Source organism: Diceros bicornis, chromosome 16 (assembly GCF_020826845.1).
Source record: "Diceros bicornis minor isolate mBicDic1 chromosome 16, mDicBic1.mat.cur, whole genome shotgun sequence".
NCBI lineage: Eukaryota > Metazoa > Chordata > Mammalia > Perissodactyla > Rhinocerotidae > Diceros > Diceros bicornis.
This window is the reverse complement of record NC_080755.1, coordinates 48,839,301-48,853,015: the sequence shown is the minus strand read 5'-3', so window position 1 is coordinate 48,853,015 and position 13,715 is coordinate 48,839,301. Positions and strand designations below refer to the sequence as shown.

The following is a 13,715-nucleotide window of genomic DNA, read 5'->3' as shown; positions in this document are numbered from 1 at the left end:
ATTCTTGGGGCCGGCCCCGTGGCTTAGCGGTTAAGTGTGCGTGCTCCGCTGCTGGCGACCCGGGTTGGGATCCTGGACACGCACCAACACACTGCTTCTCCGGCCATGCTGAGGCCGCGTCCCACATACAGCAACTAGAAGGATGTGCAGCTATGACATACAACTATCTACCGGGGCTTTGGGGAGTAAAAGGGAAAAAAAGGAGGAGGATTGGCAACAGATGTTAGCTCAGGGCTGATCTTCCTCACACACACACAAAAAAATTCTTCTCTTGACTCCAGATATTGCTCCAGCTACCACCCCACTTTTTTCTCCCTTTTATAGCAAAACTCCTCAAAAGAGTTGTCTATACTTTTTTTAACTTTATTGTGGAATAATTGACAAATATAATTGTACCTATTTAAAGTGTACAATGTGATGATTTGATATACATATTCACTGTAAAATGGTTACTAAGATCAAGATAATTAATGCATCATCAGTTCACATAGTTCACATAGTTAACTCCTTTTTTCTTTATGGTGTGAATCTCAGATTCTACTCTCAGCAACTTTCAACTATAGGATACAGTATATTTAACAATATGATATTGTACGCTTGAAAGAGTTGTCTACTCTTGATGTCACCAATGCTCCACAGAACTCACTCTAATCAAGCTTTTGCCTACACCCTTCCGCAGAACCCACTCCTGTCAAGCTCACCAATGACTTTCCTATTGCTGAATCTAATGGTCCATCTTCAGTCCTTACTTACTGGGCTATTAGCATCATTTGACACAGGTGATCACTCCCCTTTTGGAACATTTTTGTCTCCGGATTCAGGGACTTCATGCTCCTGTGAGTTTTCCTCCTTTCTCGCTAATTGTTCCCTCTCAATTCTGTGCTGGATTCTTCTCATTTCCCTAAACTCTCAACCGTGGAGGGCCCCAGAACTCAGAATGCAAACTATTTTCTATCTATACTCATTCCCTAGATGAACTCAACCAGTCTCATGACTTTAAATCCCTACATGTGCTGAAAATTTCCAATTTTTAAAAAATATTTCACTCATTTATTTGTTTTGTTATTGAGGTGCAATTGACATATAACATTATATTAGTTTCAAGTGTACAACATAATGATTTGATATTTGTATACACTGTGAAATGATCACTACAATAAGTCTAGTTACTAGCTGTCACCATATAAACTTACAAAAATTTTTTTTCTAGTGATGAGAACTTTTAAGATTTACTATCTTGGCAACTTTTAAATATGCACTACAATATTATTGACTATTTTCACCATGCTGTACATTACATCCCCATGATTTATTTATTTTATAACTGGAAGTTTGTACTTCTTAACCTTCTTTACCCATTTCACTCACCCCCCAACCCCTCTCCCCTCTGGCAACCACCATTCTGTTCTCTGTATCTATGAGTTTTGTTTTGTTTGTTCATTTGTCTTGTTTTTTATTTCACATATAAGTGAAACCATACAGTATTTGTATTTCTCTGTCTGATTTATTTCACTTAGCATGAAAATTTCCAAATTTATGTTTCTAACTTGCATCTCCTCCTATATTCCTGGTTTATTTCTTCTCCATAATGCACATTGCCATCTGACATGCTATGTATTTTACTTGTTTATTTGTTTATTTTACCACCGTTAAATGTAAACCCTAGCACAGGGATTTTTTTTAAACTTTGAATTATGGAACATGTCAAATATACAATAAATCCCTTGTATCCATCATCAACTGTAATAATCACCACCTCCTGGCGAATCTTGTATCATTTATACCACCCCCCCGCCACTGGATTAATTTTAGGCAAATTTATACCATACCATTTAATCCACAAATACTTCAATATGTATCTCTAAAAGATAAGGACACTTAAAATATAACCATAGAGGTTCCTTAATATCATCAAATATCCAGTCACTACTCAAATTTCTCCAAGTCTCACAAATGATTTTTTTATTGTGATAAAATACACATCACATAAAATTGACTATTTTAATTATTAGCATTAAGTACATTTACATTGTTGTGCAACCATCTCCAGAACTTTTTCATCATCCCAAACTGAAACTCTGTACCCATTAAACATATAAATGATTTTTTAATAGTGAGTTTGTTTGTATCAGGACATATAAGATCCACAGACCGCATTTGATTGATATTTCTTTTAAGTTCATAGGTTTCCCTCTCCCTCCACACCCCCCCTTGCAATTATTGTTGAAGAAATTGGTTGGTTTGTCTTGGATCTTGCTGATTGCATTCCCATAATGTCATTTTACACATTCCTCTGTCCCCTGTATTTCCTGCAAACTGGTAGATATAGTGGCTTCTTGAAATTCAGATTTTGTTTTTGTTGTTTGCCAGGAGCGCCTCATAGGTGGTGCTGTGTCGGGAGTCACATAGTATCTTTTTGTGGTGTGAGCAGCCGTTGATGATCATGCCCGGATCCATTAATTCATTAGGAGGTAGCAAGACGGTATATTCTATCAATTTTCCATTTATTATCCAGAATAGTCCTATAGAGTGAAATATCCCCTCATCAACTATTGAATTACCTTGATACACAGCTCATTCAGGAAAGGTGAGTTAAATGCTTGATTTTATTTTTTTCAATTTTCAGAATAATACATCTAGCATCCTCAAAATGTGACCATTTAAAAAAATATCAGTACGAGCTCATGGATTTTTACAAATGTGGTGCATTTCAATCCATCGCCATTGTTAGTCATATTGATGCTCTTCCTCGCCTGGTGGGAGTCCCTTCAAGTTGGCCCCTGAGATCTTTTGACACGACCTTGGATAGTGGCCTTGCTTTTTGGAGTGACAAGATGTTCCAGGCTCATCTTGTACATATTCTGCTCTAGGCCTGGGATCTTTATATGTTTTGTTCATTGCTGTCTCCCCAGCATTGTTGTATTTACCAGAATAATCTCTGGTGCATAGTAGGTGCAAAATAAATACTTATTGAATGAATGCATACATCCCCATTTTATGGATAAGGAAAGAGGTTGAGATAGTAGGAGCTTGCTCCCAGACATGCAGCTAGCACATGGGAGAGCAGGATTTGGACTAAGGGACTCTGCTTTCTGACTTTGTGCTCCCAAGTGAAACACAAATGGTCACTCCCTGGGCCTTAAGATGGGCCAGGATGAAAATACAAATTGTTCAGAAAGGTGTGACCTACATTCATGAATGGTCCATCCAGAGGGGGTCCCTGAAGGGAGCAAAGACCACTGGGGGCTGCCTCGTTTCCATGGGCATCCTCCAGCACTGTTCTGCACTGGGAACCCATATTTACTGTGCACCATAGTAGGTGCTGACGTGTGTTATTTTCGTTACACTTTGCAACAGCCCTGAGAGCTATAGTATCTGAATTTAACGGGGGAGGTAGCTGTGGTTCAGGGAGGTGGAGTGGCTTGTTCGGGGTCACACAGCTAGCTGGAGGAGGAGCCAACACTGCAGGCCAGGCCTGCCCGCTTCAAAGTGAAGGCATGTTCTTCCTGTGGTTTCTTGTGTCCAACAGACTTTGGGACAGGATATTCATTAGGGCAGTGCCTTGTGGCGTATCTTATTACCTTAAGTTTGGAGACATTTAGGCCCTCTTCTGGGAGTCCTTTTCCCCCTATCCCACATGGTAATGTCCTGTCTGTCTTTCAGAGACCAGCTCAAACCCCATATCCCTCAGCTCTCCTGTCATATTCCCATGGTCCATTGTTTCTCCTAGCACCCAGCTGCCCTGAATCTGGGCTATGTGTGCATGCCTGCCCCCCAGAAATGGATATGGAGTCTCCCAAGAGCAGGCCCCATGCCTGACTCATCCTAGTATTTCTCTATATTTCCCTCAGTGCCTACACAGTGCCAGGCACACCGTGGTCACTTTGTCACTTTGAATTGTTGCAGAATGTGTAGACTGATCCTTCGAGTTTGAGGGTGAGGGTCAATCCTCTAAGTTTGAGAGCAAGGGTCAATCCTCTCATCTCTTCTTCTTACCCTCAGACACATTCATCCAGGTGACAGAAACATTTATGTTCTGTAGCAAGTTGGCACATCTGAGATGAATGGCCGAGCAGAGACGTGGCACCTCCAATAAAGTTTAAGGAACAAAAGAGTGACAGACAATGAGGCTGCTTACAGCCAGGGCCTCTAAAGTGGGTTGTACCTGATGATTGGCTGGAGTAGAGGAAGAGACATCAGACCTTCTATTTGTATTTAATTTTTAACTCATCCTTCAAAAATGCTTATTTTTGTGTATGCTTTACAATGTACTCATATACAGGTGCAGTTGTATATATATAAAGTTTTAAACACATGTATATTGAGAGTGCATCTCAAATTTTTCATTAATAGAAATGAGTGATCAAAAAAACTTTGGGGGGGGGCCGGCCCAGTGGCGCAAGCGGTTAAGTGCGCGTGCTCCGCTGCGGCGGCCCGGGGTTCGCTGGTTCGGAACCCGGGCGCGCACCGACGCACTGCTTGGTAGGCCATGCTGTGGCGGCGTCCCATGTAAAGTGGAGGAAGATGGGCACAGATGTTAGCCCAGGGCGGTCTTCCTCAGCAAAAAAAGAGGAGGATTGGCGGATGTTAGCTCAGGGCTGATCTCCTCACAAAAAAAAAAAAAAAAAAAAAAAAAAAAAAACTTTGGGGGGCCAGCCTGGTGGCATAGCGGTTAGGTGTGCGTGCTCCGCTTTGGTGGCCCGGGGTTCGCAGGTTCAGATCCCGGGTGCGCACCGACGCACCGCTTGTCAAGCCATGCTGTAGCGGCGTTCCATATAGAGTGGAGGAAGATGGGCACGGATGTTAGTCCAGGACCAGTCTTCCTCAAAAAAAAGGAGGATTGGCTAATCTCAGGGCTCAGGGCTAATCTTCCTCACACACACATAAAAAAACAAAAAAACAAAAAAAACCTTTGGAGACCATTGACTTCTAGAAATTTCTGGCTGGCACCATCAATGTTTTCTCATGGAAAATTCCAGGCTGCCACTACTGGAGTAGAGGAGAAAGGAAACAATTATTCTAAGGCACCAATGATTTGAGCAAGTGTTTTTGCAAAATCTGCTAATAGTTGGTCTATTCCAAGGGCCCAAACAACTGGGTTTGCTCCTCTCTGGAGAGGTGGGTCAGCTCTCCATTGGGTGCGACATTAGGTGGGAGGAGCCAACCCTTCCCCATGGGAGCCAAACACCTTGGTGCCCCTGTAGAGACTGTTGGGGCTGGTTGCCTGCAAGCACGTCCCTTCTACCACACCTTTTCCAGCTACATCCCAGGTTGTTGCCTTGTTGCTCTGCTCAACTCTCTCCCCAACCCCACACCACTTTTCATCTTTCTAGCTGCCTTAGGTGTTCTCTTTGGCCAGATTTACCTAGACACAAATGTTGGGGGGAGGGGTCTGGCCAGGGTGGCCTGATCCAACACTGTCCCACAGGTCACTGAATTTTGGGATGTGGTATCACAAATGCCTCCCTCTCCTCACTGATGCTAGGAAATGGGGTTCAGTGGGTCTCACGACTGCAACAGAGAGTCCTCCTCTGAGACAAAGGGGGGTGTCTGGGTTGAAGAAGCTGCCAAGGCTGCTGACCTGAGACACAGCCAAGTATAAATCCAGGAGTGACGACTGGAGGGGCCCCCAAACTCGAGACCAGAAGCAGGCGCTGAGAGCAAGCACAGCGGGTGGGGAGGACTCCTGAGGGACTCCCTGCTTCCCTAACTGGACTACATGTACCCTCCGTGGTGGGCGGTGTTGTATTGGAGGTACTTAAAGCCAAGAGATGAATGTGGTGCATCTTCCTGGGGTATCAACTTTTTTTTTTTTTGTGAGGAAGATCAGCCCTGTGCTAACATCAGCCAATCTTCCTCTTTCTTTTGCTGAGGAAGACTGGCCCTGGGCTAACATCCATGCCCATCTTCCTCCACTTTATATGGGACGCCGCCACAGCATGGCCTGACAAGCAGTGCGTCCGTGTGCACCCGGGATCCGAACTGGTGAACCCCAGGCCGCTGCAGCAGAGCGCGCACTCTTCACTGCTTGCGGCACTGGGCCTGCCCCTGGGGTATCACTTTTACTTGAAGAAATAAGGGAAAGATTTTTACACTAAAACAAATAGAGAAAGGGTATGAAATAAAATACAAAAAACACATGCATATTTAAAGTGAAGCGATTTTTTCATTAACTATCAGGGAAATGCAAATCAAAACTACAATGAGTTATCACCTCACGCCCATCAGAATGGCTATAATTAACAAGACAGGAAACAACATGTGTTGGAGAGGATGTGGAGAGAAGGGAACTCTCATACACTGCTGGTGGGAGTGCAAACTGGTGCAGCCACTATGGAAAACAGTATGGAGATTCCTCAAAAAATCAAGGATAGAACTGCCATATGATCCAGCTATTCCACTGCTGGGTGTTTATCCAAAGAACTTGAAAACATCAGTGCACAAAGACACATGCACCCCTGTGTTCATTGCAGCGTTATTCACAATAGCCAAGACTTGGAAGAAACCTAAGTGCCCCTCAAGGGACAAATGGATAAAGAAGATGTGGTATATATACACAATGGAATACTACTGAGCCATAAGAAACGATAAAATCCAGGCATTTGTGACAACATGGATGGACATTGAGGGTATTACGCAAAGTGAAATAAGTCAGAGGGAGAAGGTCAAATACCGTATGATTTCCCTCATTAAGTAGTAGATAATAACAACAACAAACACACACGTAGAGACAGAGATCGGATTGGTGGTTACCAGAGGAAAAGAGGGGAGAGAGGAGGGTGAAAGGGATAATTTGGCACATGTGTGTGGTGATGGGTTGTAATTAGTATTTGGGTGGTGAACATGATGTAATCTATGCAGAAATAGAAGTATAATGATGTACACCTGAAATTTATACAATGTTATAAACCAATGTTACTGCAATAAACAAAAAATTTAAAAAAAAATTTTAAAGAGAAAAAAATAATAAAGTGAAGCGATTTTTGCTGTAGATCTTTTTATGCCTCTTCCCAAACCCCAGATGATTTGCCTTCCCTGTTTGCTTGTGGGAAGCGCTGCACCAGAACATCCGCCTGTGGGTCTGTTTAGTGTGAAGGGCCAGAGGTGGAGGAGACAGGCAGCCTTCTGCCCCAATGAGTGCGCCTGAGAGGAGCAGCAGACCTGGCCTCCCGCCCAGCCCCCTGAGCCAGGAGCAGAGTGGGTGTGGCAGTCAGGCATCACCGGGAAATCTGATCCCACCCAGGGGTTGGGTTTCAGCCTCACCTCTCTGCGAGCAGCTCTTGCTTCTCTCTGTCACCTGCCCAGGGAGCTGGAACTAGAGAGAAGTTTCCACTGTGTCAGAGCCAGCCCAGGGCCTTTTCTGGGGGAGGGGACAGTTCTTTTTGGACTGGATCAGGGCTGCTCCGTGGGGTCTGAGCAGAAGAGCGTCTGCCTGTGTGGTATGGAATCACTGAAACTTAGAGCAGTGAGGACCTGATAAATCCCCCCTAACTCCATTGTTACAGATGAGAATCCTGGAGCCCAGGGAGGCAATTGGTTGGTTAGTGGCGCAGAGAGATTCAAAATAACATCTTTTTTTTTTAATTTAGAAAATTTTAAATTTTATTGTATAAGAACACTTAATATGAGATCTACCCTCTTAACAAATTTTTAAGTGTACCAATACAGCATTGTTATCTAAAGGCACAATGTTGTACAGTAGATCTCTAGAACTTATTCATCTTGCATAACTGAAATTTTATACTCCTTGATTAGCAACTCCCCATCTCTCCCTCCCTCCAGCCTCTGACAAACACCATTCTATTCTTTGTTTCTGTGAGTTTGACTATTTTGGATACCTAACATCAGTGGAATCCTGCAGTATTTGTTCTTCTGTGATGGGCTTATTTCACTTAGCATAATGTCCTCAAGGTTCATCCATGTTATTGCGTATTGCAGGATTTCCTTCCTTTTAGAGGCTGAATAATATTCAGTTGTATGTGTATACCACATTTTCTTTATCCATTCCTCCCTTGATGGGGAAGAATGGATATTTAGTTTGTTTCCACATCTTGGCTATTGTGAATAGTGCTACAATGAACATGATGATGCTAATATCTCATTGAGATTTTAATTCTTTTGGAATTAAAAGACACCACATCCCAAAACCTCATTGATTTTAATTCTTTTGAACATATACCCAGGAGTGGGATTGCTGGATCATATGGTAGTTCTTTTTTAAATTTTTTCATACTGTTTTTCATCGTAGCTACATCATTTTGCATTCTCACCAACAGTGTACAAGGGTTCCACTTTCTCCACATCCTCAACAATACTTTTCTTTTTTTTTTTGGTGAGGAAGATTGGCCCTGAGCTAACATCTGTGCCAATCTTCCTCTATTTTTGTATGTGGGATGCTGCCACAGCATGGCTTGATAAGCGGTATGCAGGTCTGTGCCCGGGATCTGAACCTGCAAACCCCGGGCCACTGAAGCAGAGCTTGCAAGCCCAAACACCGGGCCACTGGGCTGCCCCCCACCTTTTTTTATAATAGCCATCTTAACAGATGTGAGATGATATCTCATTGTGGTTTTGATTTGAATTTCCCTTATGATTAATGACATTGAACATCTTTTCATATACCTGTTGGCCATTTGTATGTCTTCTTTGGAAAAATGTCTATTCAAGTCCTTAGCCTATTTTTAAATTGAGCTATTGGTTTTTTTTTTTTTTTTTTTGCTATTGAGTTGTGTAAGTTCTTTATATATTTTGGAAATTAACCCCCTATCAGATATATGGTTTGCAAACATTTTTTCCCATTTTGTAGGTTGTCTTTTCACTCTGTTGATTGTTTCCTTTGCTGTGCAAAAGCCTTTTAGTTTGATGCAGTCTCACGTGTCTGTTTTTGCTTTTGCTACCTGTGCTTTTGGTGTCATGTCCATGAACTCATTGTCAAGAACAATGTCATGAAGCTTTTCGGCTATGTTTTCTTCTAGGAGTTTTATAGTTTACTTACGTTTAAGTCTTTAATCCTTTTTGAGTTGATTTTTGCGTATGGTGTAAGCCAAGGGTCCAATTTCTTTCTTTTGCATGTAGACATCCTGTTTTCCCAACATCATTTTTTGAAGAGACTGTCTTTTCCCATGGTGTATTCTTGGCATTGTTGTTGAAAGTAACATCTTGGCCACTCAGTCCAGGGCTGTTTGCACTCCTCCAGTGCTTTTCATCTGAGGGGAACTGAAAGGTCCATCTGCTCCAAGGCCAGGTCTTGCCACAATGGTCAGAATTTTCTAGAACAGTCTTTGCTAGAGATTTATCCTAGCAAAATGTGACTCCAAAAAAAATATATGCACAAGGATCTTTATAGCAACGTTATGGAAAATAGTCAAATACAGAGACAAATCAAAAGATTTTGGTTGTATCCATTATAGAACAACGATGCAATGTAATAAAGTATATCACTAAAAATCTTCTTGGGAAGAATACGCACTGGCATAAGGGCCCCAGTGATGAATACAGGATCAGTGGAAATAGCAGTGTGATCTCTGGATGCTGGACTGTGGATGGTTTTTATATTTTCTTTATAATTTTATGTATTTTTCAAGTTTTCTACAATGAACATTCATTATATTACCTTTATATTATTTCACCTTTTAAAATAAAAATGAAATGTCTTTTTGAGTGACTATAGTTACTAGTTATTGAAAGTTGCCAATGTATTTTACAGTTTCTGGGTTCACTGGGTAGCCACACCTTACCTCTAGTTTGACTTTCCTTTTTGCTGAAGAACACCCTTAAATAGTTTAAACAGAGAAGGAGTGTGGGTGGTAAAAAAAAAATCTATTAGTTTTTGTATATTTACAATGTCTTTATTTTGTCCTTACTCTTTAGTGATCATTTATCAGAATGTATAGTTTTTATCACATTTTCCTTCAGCACTTTGGAGATATGGTTCTGTTGTCTTCTGGCATCCATTGTTGCTGCTGAAGAGATTAAGGTCAGTTTAATGAGTGTATTTTTGTAGGCAATCTCTCTCTGTCTCTATCTCTATCTGATAGCTTTTATGATTTTATCTTTAATATTCTGCAGTTTCACTATGCTGTGTCTACATGGGGATTTATCTTTGTTTATTCTGCTTGGCACTTGGTGTACCAATCTGAGGATTCATCATCTCTCATCAATTTTTAGGCATTTGCTCCTTGAATATTGCCTTGCTATCAGTTCCTCAGTTCTCTTCTTCTAGAAGTCTAATCACATGTATGTTTAAGTCTTTCCATCTATCCTCTATGTTTCTTAATTATTTTATAATTTTTTAATTGGGGTAAAACTTATATACAGAGAAATGCATAGACCTTAAGTGTCCAATTTGATAAATGTATGCACCTGTGTAACCACAACCCCAATCAAGATTTAGAACATTTCCATCACCAAGAACATTCTGTTATGGCTCCTTCCAGTCAATTCCCACCTCTCATAGACAACTATTCTAATTTTTTCCATCATATATTAGGTTTTCTGTTCTTGAACTTCTTATAAATGAAATCACGCAGAATATAGTTTTTGTGTCTGGTCTCTTTCGCTCAAAATATTCTTAGGATTCAACCATGTTGTTGTATGTACCAGTAGCTTATTCCCCCCCCTTTTTTTTTTTCATTGTAGAAAAATACCAGAATTTGTTTAATCTATTTACTTGAATCATCTGGAAGGGAGTAGGGTCCGTTTTATTGACTGTTTTTTTCTTGAATATTAGTCACATAAAATCAGGAAAAAAGTCATTGCATCAATACTTTGTCACTTCTACCTCTCAATTCTTCATTCTTTACCAGCTTTGAGTACCCATTGTTCTCTTCTTACTCAACACTTGAGTCTCTCCACTTATCTCCCCTGTCACCTAGCTGGGAAGAAATATGATTGCATCCTTCACTCATACTAAACATTGGGCAGTGGGGTAGCTAGAATAATATCTCAAAATGTCCATGTCCTGGGGCTGGCCCGGTGGCGTAGCAGTTAAGTTCAGTGTTCTTCCACTTTGGCGCCCGGGTTCATGGGTTCAGATCCTAGACGCAGACTTATACCACTTGTCAGCCATGCTGTGGTGGCGACCCACATACAAAATAGAGGAAGATGGGCACAGATGGGCACAGATTAGCTCAGGGCAAATCTTCCTCAAGCAAAAAGGAAGATTGGCAACAGATGTTAGCTCAGGGCCAACCTTCCTCAACAAAAAAAAAAAAAAAAAGAAAGAAAGAAAGAAAGAAAAAAAGCCCACATCCTAATCCCTAGAAGAATTTGTTACCTTCTATGGCAGAAAGAATTCTGCAGATATGATTAATTTAAGGATTTTGAAATGGGAAGATTATCCTGGATTATTGAGATGGGCCCAATGGAATCACCCAAGGGTCCTCATAAGAGGGAGGCAGGAGGGTCAAAGGCAGAGAAGGAGATGTGACAGAGTCAGGAAAGGTGATATGATAATGGAAGCAGAGAGAGAGAGACAGAGAGACAGAGATTGGAAGATGCTATGCTGCGGCTTTCAGAATGGAGGAAGGTGGCCATAAGTCAAGGAATGCAAGCAACCTCTAGAAGCTAGAAAGAGCAAGGAAACGAATCCTTTCCTCGAGCCTCCAGAAAGAATGCAGGCTTGCTGACCCGTTTTAGACTTCTGACCTCTAGAACTGTGAGAGGGTAATTCTGTGTTGTTTTAAGCAGCAAGTTTTTGGTAATTTGTTACAGCGGCAACAGGAAACTGGTACAGGGACTGGAGGTTTGACCTCCCTAGAAATGTTTGAAATCTAAAATGGGCCCAAAGAAGAAGGGCATTACTTAAGTCAAATGAAGGACTGTAATGGGGTGTTTCAGCCATGTGGGTGGCCGCGTATCCCACCTGCCAGGCCTGCTCCTGGGATGCGCTTCATGTGTTGTAATGCCTGCACTTCCTTCATCACTGCCATTGCTTTGGAATAAGGTTTTATTTTTCTAAGAAGGCTCCTTCCACTAGCACTGCTGCAGGTGTTAATTTATTAGAGTCAAGACAGATACAGTGAAGGGAACAGGGTATGAAAATCTGAGAGGTCCTCAGCCTCCAGGCTGGAGGCCTTATGGGGCCCTGGGCACCTCAGAGGAGATGCAGGGTTGGCGGCGGGAGGCAACCAGGTCCATGGCTTGGCGTAGCGAGGTCTTGCCCTGCAGTCCTGGAGACCCAGCAAGGGCATGCGGAGGCTCTTCTAACAAACTGTACAGAGGAACAAGTTGCAGTAAGAAACAAAGGTGATTTTGCTTCCGATTCTTCAGAGATAGCAATATGTCAGCAGCCCCCAGAGAGGCTGAAAGTAAATGAATCAGTGCTAGAAAGTGAAGGATACCGTCCGCCCTGAATGGTGAAAAGGACCCCTGAACAGTATCTTCATTGATTTTTTCTGTAATTGACACAGCATCTCGGTTTGCCTTCAGGCTTCAGGAGGAGAAAACGGGGAGCCCATGTACACACAGCTTCCTCGGGTTGGAATTTTAATAAAAAAATTCCCCTGAATGAGCTTCCTTCCCTCGATCATTCCTTTCTCTTTGTCTCTTCTGTCCTATCTCCCTTCTTTCTGCTTGCTTCCTTCGTTTCCTTCCTCCCTTCCCTCCCCTCTTCTCGCTCTGTCTCATTTCCTTTTGCACAAATAAGAGCTCAGATAATAGATATCACAGTATGGGTACCTATTTTTGCTGGATGTGACATTGAGGACCCTAGGAAAGAAAAAAAAAGCACATTCTATCTTTCGTGTTGGCTTAAACTTCATTTGGTCAGAAGCTCAATATTTTTTTGTGGAAAAATACGTCCCTTGCAGTCACTGTATGTGAGAACGAACTGCCTTCTGGGGTAGAATGGAGGGAGGAGACCTGGGCTCCCTCAGGGGCTCCCAGGGGTCCACCTCAGAGGAGATGGAAGGATGCCCTCCTCACCTGATGGGGCAGCTCCCCCCGGGAGAGCCTTGTTTCCGCGATGTTGCTGGTTACGGATTTCACAGGCAGGACAAGCAGAGGACAGCCAGATAATTTTCAGGAGAGCCTCCTGAAGTGAGTCCCTCTGTAGGACCAGCCCCATAGCTGGGATGGAGTGCTGTTCCTGGCTCCAAGCTGGCTTGAGGAGGCCTGGGAGAAAGGGAGGGGGCTCCTAAGCCAGAGGGAAGAGCTGTCAGCAGATTTATCAGCAGCCACTGGGAAGTGCCCAGGGAAGACAGGATTTGGTGCTGGGGAAGGCAGATGGTCTGATAATCTCTCTTTGTCCCAGACAAGCTTGCCGAAGTGTGCTCAGAGGAATGGGGGAGCATTTCAGATGGTCTAGTATGAAGGTATTGCACTAGGCCCAAAGCTAGTCATGGCACAGAAGAGGATCAAAAATTATAAGAAATTAAAATGAACCTGAGGGTTTTATTTGCCATTGTTGTTTTTAAGAGTTGGCTTCGAATTTGCCTTTGTGAACTGTGTTCACTGATTCAACAAATATTTATAAAGTTCCTGCTATGTGCCAGGCGCTGCGCTTTATGATGTGAATATAATGGTTGGCAACAAATCAGATGGAGTGTCCTCTTTTATAAGAAAATATAAAACCACCAGTGTGGTAGGTGATATGGAGGAGAGGTGGTGGGGTCACGGGAGGGATAACAGGGGGGACTGGCTTGGTCAGGGAGGTCAGGAAATAGTTCCCTGAGGACATGGTGACTCAGTGCTGGGAACTGAAATCTGCAGGAAGA

The 13,715-nt window shown here is 42.6% G+C and overlaps 1 protein-coding gene across 1 annotated transcript in view; it reads right to left on the bottom strand.

Annotated features, from left to right (window-relative positions):
* The window catches only part of ST8SIA3 (ST8 alpha-N-acetyl-neuraminide alpha-2,8-sialyltransferase 3), a 33,482-nt gene extending 21,552 nt beyond the window's left edge, over positions 1 to 11,930 (bottom strand). Inside the window, 1 exon segment of the mRNA XM_058556618.1 lies at positions 11,864 to 11,930. Within this exon segment, the coding sequence (XP_058412601.1) occupies positions 11,864 to 11,930 (67 nt within the window).
* Between the last annotated feature and the right edge of the window lie 1,785 nt (positions 11,931 to 13,715).